This window comes from Nuphar pumila, chromosome 13 (assembly GCF_984573655.1).
Source record: "Nuphar pumila chromosome 13, dmNupPumi1.hap1.1, whole genome shotgun sequence".
In the NCBI taxonomy this organism is placed as follows: Eukaryota; Viridiplantae; Streptophyta; class Magnoliopsida; order Nymphaeales; family Nymphaeaceae; genus Nuphar; species Nuphar pumila.
The window spans coordinates 74,573,395-74,596,776 of record NC_143261.1 but is presented as its reverse complement, the minus strand read 5'-3'; the positions used below and the strand labels follow the sequence as shown (position 1 = coordinate 74,596,776).

Below are 23,382 nucleotides of genomic sequence, written 5' to 3'. Positions count from 1 at the left end.
TCCTTTCCTATTTGCAGATCGGTCGGAGCTGCGCTATCGTCGTGATCAGTCGGAAGCCAACCGTTGTGCTACCATCGAAAGCCCCTGTCACTGACCACCATAGCCTCCATCGCCGTGCCACCGTTGGAAGCCAACCGCTACTGTGAGCCCGATGTTGCTTTCACTTACGTCGAGAACCTCGACATAACCTTCCTCTCGCCCTCCTCTTCTCTGCAACCCCCATTTTTTGGATGCCGAGGGTGCTAAGAGCCACCATTATTACCCCTTCTTCCAACGCCAGCCATCAAGGGTACACCCCTTACTTCTGGTTTCTATCGGAAGTCGTGCAAGTGTCCAGGCTTTATCGGGAACAAAGCCACCGCTCGGGGGATGACTCTCTCTCTCTCTCTCTCTCTCTCTCATTTCCCCTTTCCTTTGCTGATCCAACCAGGCAGGGATGGGGGCGGGGATGTAGCAGGAGCGGGGATTGGGCGGGGACAGGGCAGGGATGTGACCGGCCGGGCAGGGACGGGGCGGGGGTGGAGACCTTGTCCCCTGCCCTGCCCCACTGCCATCCCTAGCTCCTACCAGACAAGGAGCCATATTTAATACAATGTCGTGATGCACATGAGAGATCGAATGAGCAGCCATCCACAAAAATTTAATCAATGTGTTATGTGCATCAAGGCATTATAATGACTATGTCCCTCGTGCACATCTCTCGTGACCTGCTCCCCATCCACAATTGTCATCCAGTATAAATAACCGTACAATTGCGAGAGAAATGACATAAAAGGCATTCTAAATTACTAAACAATGTCATCGATACGGTCTCTCATATCTTCTTCACGGTGCATGATCTTCCTCACGCCCTGTGTATCTGACTCCTAAATTACCGTCCTTGGAAAAAGTCAGTTTGTTGAATTCGTCGCATTACACAATGTCGTCAGTATCGAAGAGAATTTATCAGTTCACATCGTATCGTCCAGAAATCGAAAAGGTACATTTTTTATTCAAGCTTATTTTAAATTTTTTTTTTGTGACGTGAAAGTTGGCTGATTCAGTTTGATTTAGCTCCATATTCGAATCGGCCTTATTACATGTGAATTTTTTTCGCAAAATACTTCAAGTGGGAACTTGCGCTTCTTACATGTATTATAGTAAAGGTTTTTATTAGCATGAACACCAAAATTTCAATTTAGAACGACCCTTAATCATAATAGCTTTCTAAAGTTTGTGGCAGAATCTTTTGACTTTCATTTAGAATCTTATTTTTTTAATAGGAAAGCTGGGGTTAGGCAGACCCCTACCAGTCATACAACTATAACTTTGGGTTTTGAACCTGCAACATCCAAACTAGAGGTGTCAACAGGCCTGGTTTACCTGTACCGAACCAGAGCCAAACCCTATGGTGATAAATAAGAAGACCAGATTAAGACCCGGGTTCAGACCTGAAGGTCCGATTAATATATGGACACTGGTATAGTTTGTGAAATTTTATACCAGACCGGGACCCGACCCGAGTTCTAATTAAGACCCTCAATTTTTCAGTGTAAAAATGATAAAAAAATATATAGTTTTACCAAGTATGGTCTGGGTTTGGTTCATGTAGTTCTTATCGGGTCCAGGTATGGTTTTTCTTATAGTGGACCCGATTAAACCTGGGTCTGAACCCGATACCATACCCGAAAATCTGGTCCAAGTCTGGTTCCACCTGGGTCCGAACCAAACAGAATCTTAACTCCCTGGATGAAAAGTAACTCCCAATTTGCCAAATCTAAAATAAATAAATAAATAAAGAGTTACTCATCAAAACATACAGTAGAGACTAACATTTCAGGTCGTATGGTAAATGCATATTAAATGGATTCGCAATAAGGAAAGACTGCACAAAAGCAGAGGTCATTATTAACTTTGATCACTGCATGCATGGCCATGCCAAAGTGCAGAGATTTGAAGGAGTGTTACCATCACTGTCCTCAATGGAAAGATCGCCACCATGTTGGATGAGATATTCACAGATGGGCTGCCTCTCACACAGAACCGCATAGTGCAAAGGAGTTTGGCCTTCATCATCCTGCATGGTTTAATTTCAGCCAAAAAACAAGAGCATTAGGATTGCATGCAGCCAACACAACAAGGTGATGGAACCCCTCAGGATTAACTGTAACTCATGATATGTCCCAACGCTCTGATAGGCTTGTCAATATGGTAATTTTCTTATTTTTAACCAATATCTGGATCAGAAGCAAGAAGAGCAAACATGTGAACTTTGATGAGTTATTCAAGTACCAAGTGGACTGGGACTATATGCAGTTATGCACATACTACAGCACAATTTGTCATCCAGCCAAGAACAGTAACATACTTGAGAACGAGGGAGAAATAATCCATTCTCCAACATGACATTAGCCGTAAGTGCCAAAAAACATATGCAAAAAGAGTTCAGGACGGAGAAACAATAAAAAAAACGTGAAGATCATGGCTGAATGATTGTCACAAACATGGGCATTGTGCATAAAATGCCAGACATTCTTTTCATTGACGGGTTCCAATTGAAAGTTAATCTAGAAAAATGTTCTTGTTCATGATGGAGAATTTCCCAGTAGGCAAAGCAAAAAGTTTTAGCATTACCTTGATATTTATATCTGCATTCTTGCTCACAAGCAACTCAACAGCATTTGTGTGGCCACGGTCTACTGCCCAGTGCAAAGCAGTTCTTCCGTCACTGTCTGCAAATGACAAGAGTGTGGGAGTGATCAGAAGGATTGCTGATGAACAAAAATCTATCCGAAAGAGCTGTCTAGCATAACAATAGCTTCAACATTGACCAATGCTGAAAGACTATATAAATCTCAACGAGGCAAATTTCACCCCATTAAGAAGCAGTGAGGCAGGATGTTACCTCAATCTCACAAATAGCAAATTACTTGAAAACTAAAAGATGGATGGTTAAATTTGTTGCAGAGAAAAACAGCTAATAGGGCAATTAAAAAGTATGATCAACATGTATGCACAATATTAAGACGGCCCGCAGAAATGTAATGAAATATGCGGAAAAGCAAAGAGTGCATTAAGCACTTACAACATCCACTACCGAACAAACAAAAGGGCTAACACCCAAACCCACAAGAGACAATACAACATAAAAATATAAGTCTCTTATTGAAAAGAGAGAGAGCTCTCTTAAGTGAAAAATACAAGAGGGGTTCACCCCTATTTATACACAAAAGAAGGAGAGGGGGGATGGCCAAGAGGCCTTAAAAGGAGAGCCACCTAGGGGCTCCCCATGTAGTCGTTGGGAGCCCCCAACGGTCACAAATGTGACCGTTGGGGGCCCCATCGACTACATGGTGGGGCCCCTTTTGTGTGAGCAAAAAACATAAAAAATAAAAATATAATTTACAAAAAATAAAAAGGAAAATAAAAGAAGAAAAACAAGTACCCCTATCGGGTACTTGTGAAATGACTAAAATACCCCTATCGGGTATTTTAGACAATTATATATATATATATACATACAATTATATATATATATATATATATATATGAATTACATGTATTTTAACACCCTCCCTCAAGCTTTACGGGGATATAACCGAAAGCTTGTTAAGGAGAAACAAAAAGCGAGGAACAGCAAGAGCCTTAGTGAAGAAGTCCGCCAACTGGTACTCTGATGTGACGTAAGGTAGTGCTATGGTTCCTCTTAGGTATTCATCACGTACGTAATGGCAGTCTATCTCAATATGCTTAGTGCGCTCATGGAAGGTGTGATTGCTTGCAATATAGATTGCGCTTTTGTTGTCGCCACACATCTTCGAAGGAGTAGAGATGACAATGCCCATATCACTGAGGAGGCTTCTTAGCCACACAAGTTCCATGGTTGTAGTGGCCATAGCACGATATTCCGCTTCCGTCGAGGACAAGGATACTTTGTGTTGCTTCTTGCATATCCAAGAAATCATAGAGTCACCTAAGAAAACACAAAATCCGGTAGTTGAGACTCGGTCATTGGGATTTCCTCCCCAATCTGCATCAGTATAAGCAATTAAATCAAGTGACGAGGCAGAGGAAAGAAAAACTCCCTTAGTTATGGTATTTTTTATATATCTAACGATCCTTAAGACTGCACTCATGTGCACGGTTGTAGGTGCATGTTGAAACTGACTGACAGAGTGGACGGCATGAGCAATGTCTGGCCGAGTGATGGATAAGTAGGTTAGAGACCCAACAAGTTGCCGGTAGGGAGTAGGATCCTCGAGAGGTGTTCCATCTTCCAACCTTAATTTTGCATTGATGACTTCTGGGGTTTCTGTCATCTTATCATCGGAGATACCAGATTTGGAACAGATGTCAGCAGCAAGTTTCATCTAAGAGAGAATGTAACCTCGAGGAGAGTATGTCACTTCAATTCCTAAAAAATATCTTAGGAAACCAAGGTCAGACATATCAAAATTTTCTTTCAAAACCTTCTTAATATCATTAATTCCTTGCTCATCACTTCCTGTGATGATCATATCATCAACATAAAGTAGTAAAATAACTACTGAAGACCCTGCACTTTTCACAAACAATGCAGTGTCAGTATAACATGAACGAAAATTCAAACTTGTCATTTCTTTACTAAATCTATCATGCCAAGCCTTTGGGGCTTGTTTTAAACCATATAATGCCTTTTTAAGTTTGAGAATTTTATTTTTACCAATACATACTCCTGGTGGGGGATCCATGTAAACTTCTTCATTTAATTCACCATTTAGAAATGCATTCTTAACATCGAATTGATAGATAGGCCATTTTTTCACTGACGCGATAGCAATAAGAGTCCTAACACTAGTCATTCTAGCAACAGGTGCGAAGGTTTCTTCATAATCTATACCATATTCATGAGCATATCCTTTAGCTACTAATCGTGTTTTATAACGTTCTAATGAACCATCACTCTTAGTTTTAATTTTAAAGACCCATCTACATCCAATTGATTTTTTTCCAGAGGGTAGCGAAGTTATTTCCCAAGTTTTTGCCTTTTCAAGGGCACTAAGCTCTAAGTTCATGGCTTCAACCCATTGGGGAATATCTTTGGCCTCATTATAGTGTGAGGGTTCATGAAATGAATGCAACGCAATTAGACACGCTCTATATCTTGGAGTTAGGGACTCATAGGAAACAAACCTATTAGGAGGATTGGAGATCCGACCGGATCTCCTTAAAGAGGTTTCTTCTATGTTGGATCCTTGAGAGTATTTATCTAAGGCGCTCATCTGAGTTTGTTGACCACGCCTAACATAGGTTTGGATTGGTCTATTATTTTCATCTATAACATTATCAAGAGGAATTTCCTCTAGGTCATTCAAAGACTCATTAGAGATTTCCTCTTCTTGAGGAGTCTCATCTTCTTGAGATAGAAGATCAAATCAAAAAACATATTCACTTTCGTCAATATCTTTAGTTTTCACAAAACCATTTTCATTTTCCAAAAATGTTACATCTTTGGATACATAGAGTTTGTTATTTTTCAAGTCAAAACATCTAAAACCCTTTTGATTTTCTTCATATCCCAAGAAAACACATTCAATAGCTTTAGGAGATAATTTGTCTCGTTTATGAGTAAGGACAAAACATTTACATCCAAAAATTCTTAATCTATTGAAATCGGGTGTTCTTTCAAATAGTTTTTCATATGGAGATGTATTTTGTAAGGATGAAGATATCATTCTATTTATTAAATAAGTTGAGGTTAAGGCCGCTTCGGCCCAAAAACTCTTTGGAATTTCTTTGGAAATAAGGAGTGTCCTAGTGGTTTCCATGATGTGTCTATGCTTTCTTTCGGCCAAGCCGTTTTGTTGGGGAGTCCTAGGACACGATCTTTGATGACAAATTCCATTTACTTCTAAATAGTTTTGAAATTCATTTGATAAATATTCTCCACCCGAATCGGATCTAAGAGTAGAGATATTACTTGAAAATTGATTTTTAACTATCATATGAAACTTTTTAAAGAAGTCAAAGACTTCGGATTTTAAATTGAGAAAGTAGATCCATACATACCTAGTGTAGTCATCGATAAAAGTGACGTAATAGGAGTACCCTCCTTTAGACATGACGGGGGAAGGACCCCAAACGTCCGAATGGACTAACTCAAAAGGTCTTTTGGACACAAAAGTTCGGTTTGGAAAAGGAGTAGATTTCATTTTGCCAAAAATACAATTCTTGCAAACAAAATGTTTCTCATTACAAAATTTCTTTCCAAATGGAAATGAGTACATTTTTGAGAAACTTGGATGTCCAAGTCTTTGATGCCAAATATCAATATTTTTATCTTGGACATGGTTACAAAAAGAGGGGAGTTTCAAGTTACTCATGTAATAGAGATCTCCCCTCTTATGGCCTTGCCCAATCTGCTTCCCGGACCGGAGATCCTGTATAGAGCAATCCTTAGTTGAGGAGATTTCACATCCATGATCACATATTTGAGCAACAGAGAGGAGATTTAAATTAAGTTGAGGTACAACTCTCACGTTTGGCACAAAGAAATCTTTTGAAAAGTTTAAAGTTCCAAAACTTTTTACTTGTAAGGATGTACCATTGGCAGTTGAAACATAGGAGTTTTTATAATTATTACATAAATCGGAAAGCTCATTTTCAAGTGGGGTCATATGAAAGGAAGCTCCAGAGTCAAGGATCCAAGACGACATACCTGGAGGAGAGGAAGAAGCTATGGCAGCACCCAAGGTTGATGGTATCTTGAGTAGAGTTTGTAGTGCTTCCGATAGTTGAGCAAGAGAAAAAAATTTCTTTCCTTTGATGGCTTCCTCTTTCTTTTGAGTAGCTTCTTCAACGGAAGCAACCTTATTTTTAGATGCTTCATTCAACTTAGGGCAATTAGGTCTTATATGACCCGGCTCTTGACAATGATGGCAAATGGCTTTTCTATAGTTGCCATTATAATTATTTTGCTTTCCAAAATGTGGAGGTTTGTACACTTTCATATGGTTGTCGGGTTTTGATACGGCCAAGACATCATCTCCTCCTTTAATCATGCCAATACGAGTTTCTTCTTGCCATATTTCGACAATGGCATCTTCCAAGGGAAGAGGCTTAGATCTATGTAGGAGGGAAGATCTAACTTGTTCATATTCGGGCCTAAGCCCATGTAAAAATTTGAAAAAGTGCTCTTTTTTCATTTGTTCTCTCCTTAATTCCACATCCACACTAGAAACCCATTTTGGTTCTAGTAAAGATAGTTCATCCCATAGGGGACCAAGAGTGCTAAAGTAATCCCTTACACTCATTTCTCCTTGCTTGATAGTCCGGATTTTTTCTTGAAGAAAGAATTGACGAGCAAGGTCTTTTTGAGTAAACATACATTTCATAAAGAACCATGCTTCATTCGCCATACGAAACTTGGCAATGTTGGCGCAAATTTTGAGCTTCACATTGTTCATGAACCAAGCAAGAATCTTGGCATGCTTGCTTTCCCAATCTTCCACTTTAGATTGGTGATCTTCAATGGTCTTCATGCGGGCAATGCCTTCAAGAGCTTTTTCTTGATCACCATCCATCTTAGTTAGTTGGAGTTGTGGTTCCGGAATGGTGCCCATAACGTATCCCCAAAGTTTCTTACCTTTGAGGTTGTTCTCCATAGCGGCGGCCCACATCATGTAGTTGGAGCCATTGAGCTTGAAGAAGAGATCAATCTTTTGTTCTCCTTCCATTTCAAACACTCACAAGAGGGTAAATGGAGAGAGATACAACAAGAAAAAAATATAGCTATACGACTAGCTATATTAAGAAGAAGAGCATAAACAAGGCTCTGATACCATGTAATGAAATATGCGGAAAAGCAAAGAGTGCATTAAGCACTTACAACATCCACTAAGGAACAAACAAAAGGGCTAACACCCAAACCCACAAGAGACAATACAACATAAAAATATAAAAGTCTCTTATTGAAAAGAGAGAGAGCTCTCTTAAGTGAAAAATACAAGAGGGGTTCACCCCTATTTATACACAAAAGAAGGAGAGGGGGGATGGCCAAGAGGCCTTAAAAGGAGAGCCACCTAGGGGCTTCCCATGTAGTCGTTGGGAGCCCCCAACGGTCACAAATGTGACCGTTGGGGGCCCCATCGACTACATGGTGGGGCCCCTTTTGTGTGAGCAAAAAACATAAAAAATAAAAATATAATTTACAAAAAATAAAAAGGAAAATAAAAGAAGAAAAACAAGTACCCCTATCGGGTACTTGTGAAATGACTAAAATACCCCTATCGGGTATTTTAGACAATTACATATATATATATATGAATTACATGTATTTTAACAAGAAATACATTCTAAAAACTGCCCTATGTCAAGATCAAGGAATGATCAGTTCATTCATGTGGATGATTAAGATTTGACAATGCCAATCTCACAATGAGATCTTCACAAATGTCATGCACAAGAATATATTTCCACATGTGTACCATACAGAACTTTGAACATCAAGCAGATTAACCAGAGACGAATGAAAGGGAAGAATTTATTTTCAACACGGTAAGGAGAAAAGACATCTCAAGAAAGAACAAACACAAATTTGACATTTTTAGTGAACCTTGCAACAGACAAAATAGTTCAACATGCAAAATGGTGCACAAGGACCCAGATTTATGTCTCATATAAAAAAAAGCATATCAGAGACGGAAAGCAAACTTATGGATAAATAGTTGTAATGACCAACAAATGCATGTTTTAGGAGTTGGGATAGATTAAAAATCAGAGCAATATAAGACTGTAACTTGAAGATGACTGGTTATAGATGGTCATCCAACACAAAAAACTGATACAGGATGAACACAAAGAGAGTCAATCTAGAATCATGTTTTCAGCTTGCTATTGCACTATTTCCACCTACTAGTCAAGTCACCTCTGCAACTCATGAACTTTTGAACACAAGAAACTTCAAATCCAAAGTTAAGTCCCAAACTTTTATAGTGTGGTAAAGTTCAGCTACTTCCTAGACAGATGTCATCAATGAAAACATGCACGTCAACAAGCTTCCAAAATCCCAATTGTGAAAAAATTCATGTAGTAGCTGACTACTTGCAAAATGAAAGGCACTAACGATTTTTCCTTTTAACATCAGAACTGCAAGTTAAAAAAAAAGTATTACGAAATTCTTTCACATGATCATAAAGGCAATTTGCACTCAGACAGACGAAGAATTCATCAACTGACTGGAGTTCAATTGAAACTGTATGAGGGAACACTACAGACTCAAATAAGTTGGTCAAGTTTGACTCAGAATGGACAGTAAATAAAGAATACAAATCGTCAAGGTCAAGACCTCAAGTCCTAAGTGGGATACCATTTCCTAGTTCATGCAAATAATGATCACGTGAATAAGATTTAGAATAATGGGCCTTTCAAAAGCAAAAGAGCTACCATCAGTATAAAAACGAAGTAGAATTGCTGATATCATCTAAAGCAGTAAGATATCCCTGAGGATGTGTTATGAACTTATCTTTTAAATGTAAACTACCACAACCAATAAAAGAAAAGTTCAGAGTAAACATGATACACACCCCTTAAGTTCACTGCAATTCCATTTTCAAGATGTCCCAGTAGGTTATCAATATCTCCTTCTCTAGCAGAGACATGGATGTCTTCTAGCTTTCTGCAAGAAAAAGGTGTGTGGTTAAACTTATGACAATGAAGATACGACTCTTCTTTAATCTTTACATCCCTACAGCTACAGGAAAGGGATCTAATGGCAACTGAATATTGCATACTTGAGGAAAAAACTGTTAGCTTATTGCAATCAATAAAATCAATAGAAATTATTTATTGCAAATATTACAAGCAGTCTACAATGAAATTCTTACAAAGAAAAAAATTTCACTCTTAACAAATATTTATTTCAAGGCATTTATTTCAATGTATATCAAGCCATTGCCACAATCTTACAAAGAAAAAGACAAAACAAAAACTCAATTTTAAACTACATTTTAGGAGATGTATAAGGTGTAGAGGTATTTCACACTCTCATAAGTGAAAAATACTTTGTTGTTATCTCAATCCTCACTTTTAACAACAATTTAGGGGCCCTACCACCTGGAATTTGATAATGTGCGAAGTTCTCTCCCAAACAATTCATGTTCCGAAACTAGGTTTTCCTTTTTTTCTTCTCATCACCAATTATTGACCTAGCTGCAAACAAGTATTCACTTTTTAGTATTTAACAGTTTACAACTGCACAAATGCAATCCATGATCGACCTTCTGATCATTTTTGGCATAGTTGATATGCAGTTGTTATCATTAGTTTTTCTTTTTGGTGTGTAACAACTTGTGTTAGGTATTACACAAAAATATATTTGCTGACCACTCGAGAAGAGATAAGTAGCCTGATGTTATCCCATGCCTACCACCTATCACTAAAGAGTGTTGAGGCACAATATGTATAATTCCTCCATGGTCATATAATTAATCCTAAATCATCAGGAATTTTCTCTTTATTTTTGTTCCAGAAATGCAACATGCTATTGATGATCTCTTGACATGTTCCAAACAGAAGCAGTTGGAGAAATATTGGATCCATCTTGTTGTAAAAAATTTAAAAGAGAATGAATGATATACACTAAATGTCTTCCATCAATGATAACAAATGAAAACTTGGATTGTCAAAATAATAATGCAGAAGCTAAAAATGTGCCAAGTGCGCTGCCCGAATACAGCTTCAGAGTATAATCTGCACAGATGTTGACAACAGGTTTCCACGAACAGGGTGTCCTTGTTTGCTGTATGGGCCAGAAGGTAAGGCAAGGGTTCAGTCTATTAAAAAATCTGGTCATGAGAACTTGATCGAAGATATTTACATTTGGTGAACAAGTTATGCTCAAGGACTGGATGCATCAGAATGAGCACATATTATAGCAATTCTTAATCCTCATCCTGAAGGATAAGATCAGTACATCATACTTCAGCACAATAAAATCAGAAAAATGTTAAGAGTATGTACATTAATACATTCTTATATACTTATGTGACTTGAAATGGTACAACTACATAATTGTTCATATAGGCTAGCTAATTCATTAGCAACCAATCTGCATGTTCCAGAAATTCCAAATATATTCAAGAAAAGGGCATGCATTTATAAGTGCTGACCAGGAGATCATTGGCTTAAAAGAAAGATGGTATGATAAAGAGCACAAGTATTTTATACTTTAATTAATGCAATTCAATCATAGTCATTAATCAAGAAATATTTAGTTAAGCAATTCTTCATATAGCTTAGTTTTTTGGTAGCATGCACTTTGCAAGTTTCACAAAGGCTTAGCATATAAATCACCTGAACAGTTCTATAGGTAATAAGAGAGGTAGATAATTCCATTTTCTCTACCAGCCCGTTATACAAACAATCTTTAGGACAATGTGAAAAAGTAAACCCGATTTACAAGGAATTCATATTACTACAAGGAAGAAGAATACAATTCACTGCCAGAATCTTCCTCATGAACCAGCGAGCTGAATACAGGTCCCATTGTTCCTTTTGATTCAGAGCTAGCATCACCACCTCTGTTTTCATTCTTCTGACAGCCATGCTAACGAAAAGAGCAACCATAAGGAAATGATGGCAAATTACACAAATGAAAAACTGAAATTAAAACCACAGACTTGGAACTCACAACAGATCCACCAGTTGCCCAGGTAGGATAAAGTTCATTCACGATTTTAATGTAGTTTTGCATAGCCTCTTCTGGAGACATAGTACCCAATTTTTGCCATGCATTCCTTGCACATCATCAAAATTAGTTTTTGTATCACTAACCATGTAAATAACTCATTCAAACAGTAAGTCTACAAAACATTTTTTCAGAAGAGAGCCTAGAAAACATAAATTAACAGAAAACTAAAAAGAAGAACAAAAAGATGATATGCAAGCACATGTTTTCACAGAGACAGAGAGAGAGTTATCTTCCAAAAAACCCAGTAAACAGACAATGAAAATGGTCCAAATGACCCAGAGCAACCAAACAACACATGTTATAAACAAAAGGAAACAGAAACCCATCTTTTTTTCCCCAGTTGCAACAAGGATAGACCATATTATTCAATAGATGCATTTTTACAACCAAAACCTCATCATGAACTATGGAGAACATGAGAAGAACCTCTTGCAGCCAAAATCAATAAGCAGTCCAGGTTAGGCATTACCAGGACAAAGATGTCCAACACAATATAAAACTATCAAAATAACTTTAAAAACAATATATATATACATATTTTTTCATGGAGTATACCATCCTGCATAGTTAAAATCGTGACTCGTCGGCCTAGGTGCAGGACCAGCACCTAGGCTCAGGCACCTACTCAGCTGACAAGGTGCAGACCAGCTAGTCAAAGTCTAGGCTGACTACTAGTTGATCGCCTACGCTGTCCCACCCACGCATGGGGACAACCTAGTAATTTTTTATTTTATAAGTTATAATATAAAAAAGGATGAGGGATGGCAACAAAACCCCCTTCCCCCATCTCACTCTCCCTCTCTGGTCTTGCACTATTAGGAAGAAGCAAGAAAAGGAGAAAACCTGAAAGACACGTCCTTGCCCCTCTTCTTCTTCTTCTTCTTCTTCTTCTTCTTCTTCTATATATATATATATATAACCGGGACACACCACTTTAGGTGGCGTACCCATGTCGCCGAACATGCCATTTTGTGTTTCCTATATTATATTATATATTTTCAATATATAATATATTATATTCAGTTTATTTTGTATTTATGTGATATTTAATATATGCACATATATATAGCCATGTCCCCATAACCACATTTTTTGGAATTGCCGTGTCGTACCCAGGTGACATATATATATATATATATATATATAGAGAGAGAGAGAGAGAGAGAGAAATGGGAACCTAGTTCTTCCATTCTACCCTATTCATTTTCATTGGTACTGGCCATTGATACTGGAAAAATGGTTTAGTGACTCATTATTCATATTGAATCATTTCTTCGGGCAGAAGAAGATTCTGTAAACACTTACACGAAATCTCACTTATCAGATTCCATTGTGGCTTCTGGAGTTGGGCCCTTCACGTCCAATTAGATAGAAATTTTTCACCGCGAGAGAAAGGGCAAGTTTTGTTTGGCTTTTGTACTCAATCTCAAGCTCAAGCTGTAGATCAGATTTCAGTCTAAGTTATTATTTCAGTCTTATTGGCCGCAGAGCACCTACCTTTTTTCCGTAAAAACGTAAAAAATATGTATTTTTATTGCTTTGGCCCTGCCACTTTGCTTCTTTAAATTATATCAACTCAATACTTCACTCCTACAATCACTTCTTCCTAAATGAAACATGTGAATGGATTTCCAGTGTTTCTTTTTTAAATTCTAACCCCATAGATGTGTTAAACATGATTGATTTACTAGAAATCGACACATGGACAATGCATTTTGGATGGAAAAATGGTATTTGGAGCCTCAAAAATTTATGAAAATTGTAGGCCGTTGATTTTTGAAACCTTATAAAAACCTATCCATGCATCCGAATCAAAAGCTCTAAGAAGTGATTCCTATAAAAACAAACACATAGATCACATTTTTACGGTCAAAATTTCAAAAAAGACACTGGAAATCCATTAGCATGTTTCATAACCATTTTGTAGGCTTCCATTTCCCTATATATAGGTCAAGACCTATTTTTGTTGGGCCCTGGAAAAATGTATTGCATATGTTTTTTGATGGATATGAACATGTAATTGTGTTTGACATTGTTTATTTATTAAGGAACATGCTTTGGATTGAATTAATTTAGCAAAAAAAAAATAATCTTTTATAATCAAGTTTTAGCATAATCGAGCCATGGATTTGTCACTCCTCTATAAAACACACATATGTATGAAAAATACCTAATCTAATACATCTTCTCCACTAAGTAAACTATAATAAACTCATTTATCGGTTTAGATCAAACAACAAGCACTTGCAACCACGTTTTTTGTTGGGCCCTAACGAGCGGCCTAACGTGAATGAGTCCTGACCAACACATTTATTTATAAGAGTGCATTTTGATGTGGAAAAAATTACCCCTACAAAATGAAATGTTACTGGTGTAAAATACAAATAAGGACTATAGTACCCTTAATCAAGACTTTTATTATCAACACTACAAACCTCACACAATTAATAAAGCATTTGATAGACATTGTAATGAAATGCTGGTCTTCGACAAAAGCACGAGAAATCTTCAAAAGAGTGTCTATTGGAGACACTTCAAGCATAACCCATAAAAGGGTAAAAATGGAAGAACACACTAAAATAATAAATCTTTATTTCTTCACAAGAAATGCTTAAGAAACATTAATTTACATGAGAGGGGATTGCCCCTATTTATACAAGAGAAAAGAGAGTAGAGGAGAACTCTTGAAGAGCTCTCCCTTGAAGCCGACTATAAATCTAGTCAAGTTCTAATTGGAACTTGACTAGATAATTAATTCTAGTTCAAAATGAACTATATAAAAAAGGAAAAAGAAAGAAAGAAAGAAAAAAAAGAAATATATATATATTATTATTATTTTTTTATATTATATTATATATATATTACATGTTAGCTTTTAGCACTCCCCTTCAAACTTACGGTATAATGAGCGAAAGTTTGTTTAAGAGGAAGTAAAATCTGGGAGCGGCAAGAAGTTTGATGAAGAAGTCTGCTAATTGATATTCTGATGTAACATATGGCAGATCAATGGTTTCATGTAAGATTTCTCTCTGACATAGTGACATCCAATCTCAATATGTTTGGTGTGTTCATGAAATATCTGGTTACTGACAATATAGATCGCACTCTTGTTGTCACAGCACATTCTTTAAACTTGTGTTGCTTCAGCTCTCGTGTCAGCAAGCAGACGTCTGAGTCAAACTACTTTCATTGTCGTGGTGGTCATAGCTCTATATTCAGCTTCGGTGGAGGAGAAAGAGACCTTCTGCTGCTTTTTATATCTCCACGAAATTAAAAATTCACCTAAAAAATACAAAAACCAGTGGTTGAATATCTATTATTAGAATCACCTCCTCAATCAGCATTAGTATAGGCAATTAAATATAATGATGAAGAAGCAGACAAGAAAATGCCTCATGAAAGAGAAGACTTTATGTATCTAATAATACACAAAATTGTTTTCATATGAACAGAGGTAGAAGCATGTTGAAATTGACTAGCTGTGTGTAAAGCGTGTGTTATATTTGGCCTAGTAATGAAGAGATAGGAAAGTAATCCGATAAGCTGTCTCTAAGAAGTGGGATCATAAAGAAGTTCTCCATCATCAATTCTCATTTTAATGTTGACAATTTCTGGAGTGTCCATTTTCTTATCATCTGTTATTCCAGACTTTGAAACAATAGCAAAAGCAAATTTAGATTGAGATATTAAATACCCACGAAGGGAATAAGCAACTTCAATTCCTAAAAAATATCTTAATAAACCTAAGTCAGTCATTTCAAAATGAGTTTTAAGAAGTTTTTTTATGTTTTCAACTCCCTTTTTGTCGCCTTCAGTGATGATCATATCATCCACATAGAGAATGAGAACAATAATAATTTCATCAGACTTCTTAATAAACAAAGCAATGTCAATCAAACAAGATTGAAAATCAATATCAAGCATAACATGACTAAATCTATCATACCAGGCTTTTGGTGCCTATTTAAAACCATAAAGAGTTTTTTTCAAACGAAGAGCTTTACCCTCAATGATACTAATATCAGGTGGGGCTTCCATATACACTTCTTCAACTAGATTTCCATTAAGAAACGCATTTTTGACATCCATCTGAAAAATGGGTCATTTTCTAATGGAGGTCAAGGCTATTAATGTTCTGACAATGGTCATACGAGCAACTAGGGCAAAAGTTTCTTCATAATCAATGTCATACTCTTGGCCATACCCTTTAACCACTAATCGGGTTTTATATCTTTCAAGAGTTTCATCCCTCTTGGTTTTGATTTTGTAAACCCATCGACAACCTATAGGTTTCTTACCTGGAGGAATATCTTGAATAGTCCAAGTGTTAGGCTTTTTTAATGCATCTAATTATGTTTTCATGGCTTCTACCCATTCTCTATGATTTTTGGCTTGAGAATAGGATGACGGTTCTACATACGATTGTATTAATGCAATAACTGCCTTATATGTGGGTGAATAAGATTCATATGACATTGATACTTCAGAATATTTTTCTAATGCAGATAGAAGATTTGACTCTCTACGTCTTGAATATTATAGACTAACGTCCCTATGGGTTTGCTCTTCATTATCAACATTACGTTCAAAATCAATAATACTTTGATCATTGTCAAAATCACATTCATTAGATTTTGAAGTCAAATTTATTAAAAAGGAATATTCAGTAACTTCCTTGGGTTTTTCAAATTCAAAAAAGTGTTCATTCTCTAGGAAAGATACATTTCTTGATACATATAATTTTTCATTTTGAAAATCAAAACACCTATAGCCTTTTTTTATTATCGGCATATCCTAAGAAGGCACAAGGGATCGCACAAGGAGAGAATTTGTCATTCTTGTTGGTGAAAACAAGGCACTTGCATCCAAAGACTCTTAATCTAAAATAATCAGGAGATAAATTAACAAGTTTTTCAATTAGAGTTATATTTTTCAAAGAAGAAGATGGCATTCGATTAATAAGATAGGTAGCAGTTAGGGCATCTTCTGCCCAAAATTCTTTTGGAACTTGATTTGCTATTAACAAAGTCCTAGTGATTTCCATATGTCAATGTTTATGTTCGGCCAGACCATTTTATTGTGGTGTGTATGGACAAAATCTTTGACGTGTGATGCCATATAAGTTGAGATAATATTTGAATTCTCTGGACATAAATTCTCCCACTTAATCAGTGTGAAAAATGAAAATATCATTTTGAAATTTATTTTTAACCATTTTATGAAATGTTTGAAAGTGTGAAAAAACCTCTGATTTATACTTAAGGAAGTAAATCCAAGTATGCCTAGAAAAGTCATTGAAAAAAATTACATAAAATGCATATCCACCTTTTGAAATAACTGGTGCAGGACCCCAAACATCTAAATGTATTAATTCAAGTGGTCTAGAGGAAACAAAAGTTCTATTATGAAATGGTAGTCTTTTCATTTTGCCAATGATACAATCTTTACAAGTAAAACTTTCAGAATTACAAAATTTTCTAAACTTAGAAAATGTTGGATTTTAGACATATGAGGATGACCAAGTCTTTTGTGTCATAAATCCAACTCTATTTTCTAAACATTATAACAAAAAGCATTCTTAAGTAATTCCAAAAAATCCATGTAATGGAGTCCTCATTTTCTATGGTCTTCCCCAATCAGCTTCCCTGACTGGCGATCATATACCCAATAACCATGAGAAGAGAATGAGATATTACACCCATAATCAAATATTTGAGAAAAAGATAAAAGGTTTAAATTTAGTTTAGCAATATATCTAACTACTGGGATAAAAAAAATCTTTGTTTTATAAAATTTTTCAAATTTTCTTATTCCTTCTATTTCAAGAGAAGTACCATCAGCTATGAAAACTCTTGACACACTTGAGTTATTTTTAAGACATTTGGATAAGCTATTGGCATTTGGGGTCATATGAAAAGAAGCACCAGAGTCAAAGAGCCAAGAAAAGTTACCGGGATCGGAGAATGATGAAACAGTTGCTCCAGTTGAGGCTTCAATTAAGGAGGATGCTACTTTGAGAAGAGGTTGAAGGATCTCCATTAATTGAGCCATAGAAACCGGTACATCTTGATCTTTTGATTCTGATCCGACAGATGCAACTTTCTTTTTTCTCTTCTTTTTAGCTTAGGACATTGAGGCTTGTAGTGTCCTAGCTCATGACAATGGTGGCAAATGATTTTTATTTTATCAAAATCACCATTTTGTCTTCCAAAATGAGGTGGCCTATAAGTGCGCACATAGTTACCCGGTCTATACACCGCTAGAACGGAATCATCTTTAGGTTTTAGAGTATTCTAAGTTTATTTTCCTCCATAGTTAGTTCATCTGTAGTATCAATGATAGAGAGAACCTTTCCTCAATGTAAAAGAGATGATTTGGTCAACTCAAATTCCGGTCTTAAACCGTTTATAAATTGATAAAAATGTTTCATATCGAGTTGTTTTTGGCAAAGCTCGATATCTTCAGAAAAATGAGAAGAGTCAATTCCTCCCAAAGTTCGGATAACTCATTGTAATATTCCTGAATAGTTTTATCCTTTTGAGTCATAGTCCAAACTTTGTCTTACAAATTGCACACATGTGTAATATCTTTAAGAAAATACATATTTCTAAGATATTCTCAAGCTTTATCGACATGCTCAAATTTAGCAAGACTAGAGCATTTTTTAATGTAACGCTATTTATTAACCACGACATAATTTTGGTGTGCCCTATCCCCCACTCTTTTCATTTTTTCTCATAGGTCGCCAACGCCTTATTCTTCTCTCCTTCAGTGAGAGATACTTATTTGTCATTCTCGATTTTTGTGAGAATTAATTTTGGTTCCAAATCGGAATCATCCAGTATGTCCCACAACCCTTTTTCCCAAATATGGTGCTTCATGATTGAAGTCCGCCATCAGATAGTTGGTGTCGTTTAATTTCATGGGTATGATGGCGATCTTATCATTGTCATCTATCTTTTACAAGGGTGAAAAAAAAGAGAATAGATGAGAGAAGAGAAAAAGAAATATAAGAGAGGAGAAGAATGAGCACAATCACAAAATTTTGTAGCCAAGCTTCCTCCAAATGTTTTTCTTCTTTAAAAAAAGTCTCTTGAGTCATGAACAAGAGGATAAATCACTCTTTGCAAAGGAGACACGGAAAACAATATGGGAATCTTAAAGATCCAAAGGTCTTCAAGGCTCTGATACCATTTAATGAAATGGTGGTCTTCCACAAAAGCACGAGAAATCTTCAAAAGAGTGTCTATTGGAGACACTTCAAACATAACCATTAAAAGGGTAAAAATGAAAGAACACACAAAAATAATAAATCTTTATTTCTTCACAAGAAATGCTTAAGCATTGATTTACATGAGAGGGGATCACCTCTATTTATACAAAAGAAAAGAGAGTAGAGGAGAGCTCTTGAAGAGCTCTCCCTTGGAGTCGTTGGACCTAGTCCAACGGCTCTAATTATAGCCATTGGACTAGGTCCAAAGACTATAAATCTAGTCAAGTTCTAATTGGAACTTGACTAGATAATTAATTCTAGTTCAAAATGAACAAGATAAAAAAGGAAAAATAAAGAAAGAAAAAGAAATATATATTATTATTATATCATTTTATTAATATATATATATTACATGTTACATTTTAACAGACATAACATGAGAAATTCCTTTTAACTACACTTTAATCTCTCCTTTATTTGAAATGCATTGTTCAATTGAGTCCACTTGTTTTATTAGTTCTGCAATTAAGGAGAGTTAGGACCCTTTCAAGCTCCAGCTCGTTCAATTGGATATAAGTTCAGACTCGTTACACTCAACATCTTTTCTAATATAAAACCCGTTACGTTCCCGGGCCCACAAGTAGATTTGGGTTTGAACCTAGGTCTAGGTTAGGACGGGTAAGCTAAAATAAGTTCAATTTGGGTTTGGGCAAGGTTTAGTAAAAAATTCAGTTTTCCCAATTTACAGCAGGTAAAATGCTGAAAATTTATGAGGGGCCTTGAGACATGTTAGGAAAGCTTTAGTAAAAATTTTAAGATTTTGGGAGTTGTCGTTTGGGAGATAAAATTCTTAGAAGTTCTAAGATTTTTTGGGGACAGGGTTCGGGTTGGATTCTGACAGACCCGGAAAGATTAATTTATTCCTCTCAAAATATCAATCAAAAAATTATGAAAAATTCATGGTAGGCTTGCTTGAGATAGGCTAGAATAGGGAGATAAAAATAAGGGAACACAGAAAACAGGTTGGGGTCTAAACAGGTTATGGACTGGGATTTGGTAAAAATAGGTTACGGTGTCTAATTTATTTCTGTTCACTAAGAATGAGTTTTGATCCAATTTTTGGTGGGTACACTAAGGATAAGTAGGTTAGTCTATGGTTAAATTTGCAGGCTTGGACTAGGCCAAGTTTGGAAGAAATGTTCGAGTGAAGTCGGGTCAGATTATGCAATTATCAGCAATTGAATATTGAACGTGAGACTAGGTTTAACGAGTCTAGGGAGTCTAAAACTGGGCTCAAAGTTAAGGCTTGGACTTAGTTAACTTACTAGGGTTTTGAGGGGTTGGCTAGAGGGTCTTCTAAGGGTCCACGACTGGGAGATGGTCCAAGGAAGTCGACTTAGCTGACGTGGGTTGGTTTCATCAATTTGCTTGATGTTGTTGCACGATCCAAACTTAGGCTTGAATCAAGTCCGGTTGGGGTTGACCTACAAGAGGTTTCGGCTCAAAGGAATGAGTCAACTTCAAAGAGAGACAAGGGCCTACGGGCCAAGGGAGAGAGAAAGAAAGAAAGAAAGAAAAAAAAGAGACTTAACTTAGAGAGGGAGACGTTTTTGGGAGAGAGAGAGAGAGTGAGGAACTTCCAAATTCATTCAACTAATTTCATATGATATCTTCCTTGTAAAAGAGAGATACAAGCCTTTATAGGTTGAGAGGGCTTCGTAAAGCCTTCATCAATTACAAGGATAAATAAACGCAAAATGATAAAACCTAAGAGGCCCCTTGGAGTATGAAATCTATTTAATGGAAAACTCAGACTTAGGGACTTAGATAGCACCTTCCTAACAGCCACCACGTCCTTCTAGGCATCTTCAAGATGGGAGGTCAACCACTCTAGGTGGTCCCCACGTGGTTGGCTGGCCTTAAGGGTTCCTTTGGATCCGGGTCCGTCCAAACAGGTCTGGTTCATTTTTGCTCTCTCCCGTCCAACACCAAACTAGATCCGGCTCCTAAATGCAGAATGAGTGATGCCCCAAATCAAATGTCTCACTTGGCTCAGGATGCTGCAAATTTTGATGTGTCATCTTAGGGGTGAGTCTCACTGCAAGGTAGAACTTGGATCTGATCTGCAGGAAATGAGTCATCATCGATTTTCTGAACTACGAAACTTGGATTTGGGTCTTCCACAACGAGAACCGAGTCTTTGACATTTGGCTTTGTAGCAATGCTCGGATCCACCCCAATCACTTTGGGGTAACAGATTTGGATCTGAGTATGCCATACTTGGATCAATTTGAGCCAATGAGTGTAGATCGGGGTCTTGTACACTTGGTCCGCTTTGCTTGATAGGGGAAATGGATCTGGAGTAGGGTCCTCTAGAATTTGGACCATATCAAAATCCATCCTTTCACTTGTGGACTATCAGCATCTTTCTATGTGATGTTCTTGTATAATTGGTTTCTTCAAGTTGATCTCTCCTTCTTGATCAACACCATTTGGAATCACAAGCCTTCCCACTAGGATATGTTCTCCCCATGAAAACCTCTTAAACAATCTGCGATCCAATTTTTCACATGGCCTGCATCTATTTCTTCATCTATTGAAAGGTAAATCATCAAAATCTGACATTTTTGTTATCAGTCTTCATTTCCCTTTTCTGCTTCATGCAGTCATCTTAATTATAATACCTTGACCCGTCCCTTATATTTGTCCCCTCCTAACGGCAGACTAGATCACACCAAAATGTCTCCGACTCATTACGGCTCAATGCTTCTCACAACTACCAAGTCTTCACGATCTACATCTTCCTCTAAGAATCCATCACGTTAGACGAGAGTAACGGCCACTGATTCTGCTCTGGGAATGCATAAGCAAGAGGCAATACTAAAACTTGTTTTTAGCCAAGCGCTGTTTCTCATGACAGCTCGTGACTACAGCCAACAGTTGGAACTCCAGAACTATGTTTATTAGTTCTACATAGTTACCGAGTCGTCGAATACATTGTTAACATCGATATATCTTCAATTCAGTGGCAACTTCATGCCACCCTTCCCTTCAACTCTATACTCTCCCTCACTATTTCTTCACCTCCATTTCTCATTAAAGAAAGGGGGAAATGGATAAGCCTTAATTCACTTCAGAATTTAAGTCAAAAATTAAGCAAGAAGCTGACGTTAAATTACTAGGATTTCCCAATTAACCACTCTTTTCTATTTCATCATCACAAATACCGAAAAATACCATCGAAAACAACTACATTACTCACGACAGAAGAACAGAAACGATCCGGAAATGGTACCATTTAGCTCGAGCAGCCAATTTGAGCGCCAAAGGTTGAGGAACGCTGCAAGGGCCCTCCGTCGCTATCTTGTAATACCCGTAAAGCTGCAGCTGGACATCATTCGAAACCTTCGACGCAGACCGATCTGTCGCCGCAACGAACGTCGTGGCCGCGATAAACTCCTCGTCCAGCTCTGTGCTCTCTACTCCTTCCCAATCATCGTCGTCCTCCTCCTCCGCCGCCTCTCCTACGCAACTCCCCGGCGCTGAACTTCCAGCCACGTTAGCCTTCTCCGGCACTTCACCAATCCTAATTCCACTATCTCCAGCAGCAAATGACGTTCCCGTCGTCGCGGAAGCCAGGTTGGCGCCGTGATCGGCAGGGGTAGGTCGGAGGAGGAGCGCCTCCTCCTCCTCCTCCTCCTCCTCCTCCTGTCTCACGACCTTAGGGTTCTCATCGCGGGAGGCGAAGACGAGGGAGAGGAGCTTGGCGACGACGAAGGAGAAGATAAGGCCTAGGAGGACGGATTGGCCTAGCAACTGCCAGTCTTCCATTGGAAATTTTAGGGTTTTGGAGACCAAACCTTAGAAGATTGTACACTCCCCGCGTTTGGCTTCCTTCTTCTTCTTCCAACTGTGATGAGAGGGACAAAAGGGAAGGGAAAAACCGGAAAAGGAAAAACGGAGATGTTTGGACTTTGGACTCTGGAGAGATCTCAACAAAAGTGGAGGGAACGAAGCGAGATAACTGAAAAGGTGGGGCCTCCAGCTATTTATACGGCGCGGGAGCCCGATCATGTCGGTAAAGCGGGCGTTTGTGACATCTGCACTCGAAGGGAAATCACTTTCCAGGGACACTCGGAGAGGGGGAAATGGAAGTTACTACGAACTCATTTTGATAGAAAACTTGCTTTTTTTCCTCTCTTTCTTTTAGATAGTCCAAGGAAAAGAACCTGGACTTCATTTGGTAAAATCCACGAGGTCCCCTTTCTAGGGGTGTCAACCGGGTTTACCCATATTCGACCCGAACCAAATCCTATAGGGTCTAGGTATAGTGATAAATAAGAAAACCCGATTAAGTTCAGGGTTAGGACCCAAATATTTGATTAATAGATGAAAGTGGGTATAGTGTGTGAAATTTTATACGAGACTCGGGCTCAACCCAAGTTTTGATTAAGACCAGCAA

General features: G+C 37.5%; 1 protein-coding gene across 1 annotated transcript; it reads right to left on the bottom strand.

Moving 5' to 3' along the window:
* Nucleotides 1-1,746: 1,746 nt before the first annotated feature.
* Nucleotides 1,747-23,082, bottom strand: LOC149818724 (acyl-CoA-binding domain-containing protein 1-like). The gene is made up of 6 exons (XM_089985312.1): nt 22,216-23,082; nt 11,648-11,753; nt 11,451-11,563; nt 9,543-9,634; nt 2,614-2,711; nt 1,747-2,056 (listed from the first exon to the last, which is right to left on the bottom strand). The coding sequence occupies exons 1-6, from the start codon at nt 22,749-22,751 to the stop codon at nt 1,898-1,900; spliced, it is 1,104 nt and encodes a 367-aa protein (XP_089841438.1). The 5' UTR covers nt 22,752-23,082; the 3' UTR covers nt 1,747-1,897.
* Nucleotides 23,083-23,382: the final 300 nt, after the last annotated feature.

Bases quoted from the DNA above. Each gene is read 5' to 3' on its own strand.
- LOC149818724 (XM_089985312.1), bottom strand. From the start codon at position 22,751: ATGGAAGACTGGCAGTTGCTAGGCCAATCCGTCCTCCTAGGCCTTATC. The intron at 11,564-11,647 runs GTGAGTTCCAAG...TCTTTTCGTTAG, and splicing joins GGGCAACTGGTGGATCTGTT to CATGGCTGTCAGAAGAATGA. The intron at 2,057-2,613 runs GTAATGCTAAAA...TAAACCATGCAG, and splicing joins ATGCAGATATAAATATCAAG to GATGATGAAGGCCAAACTCC.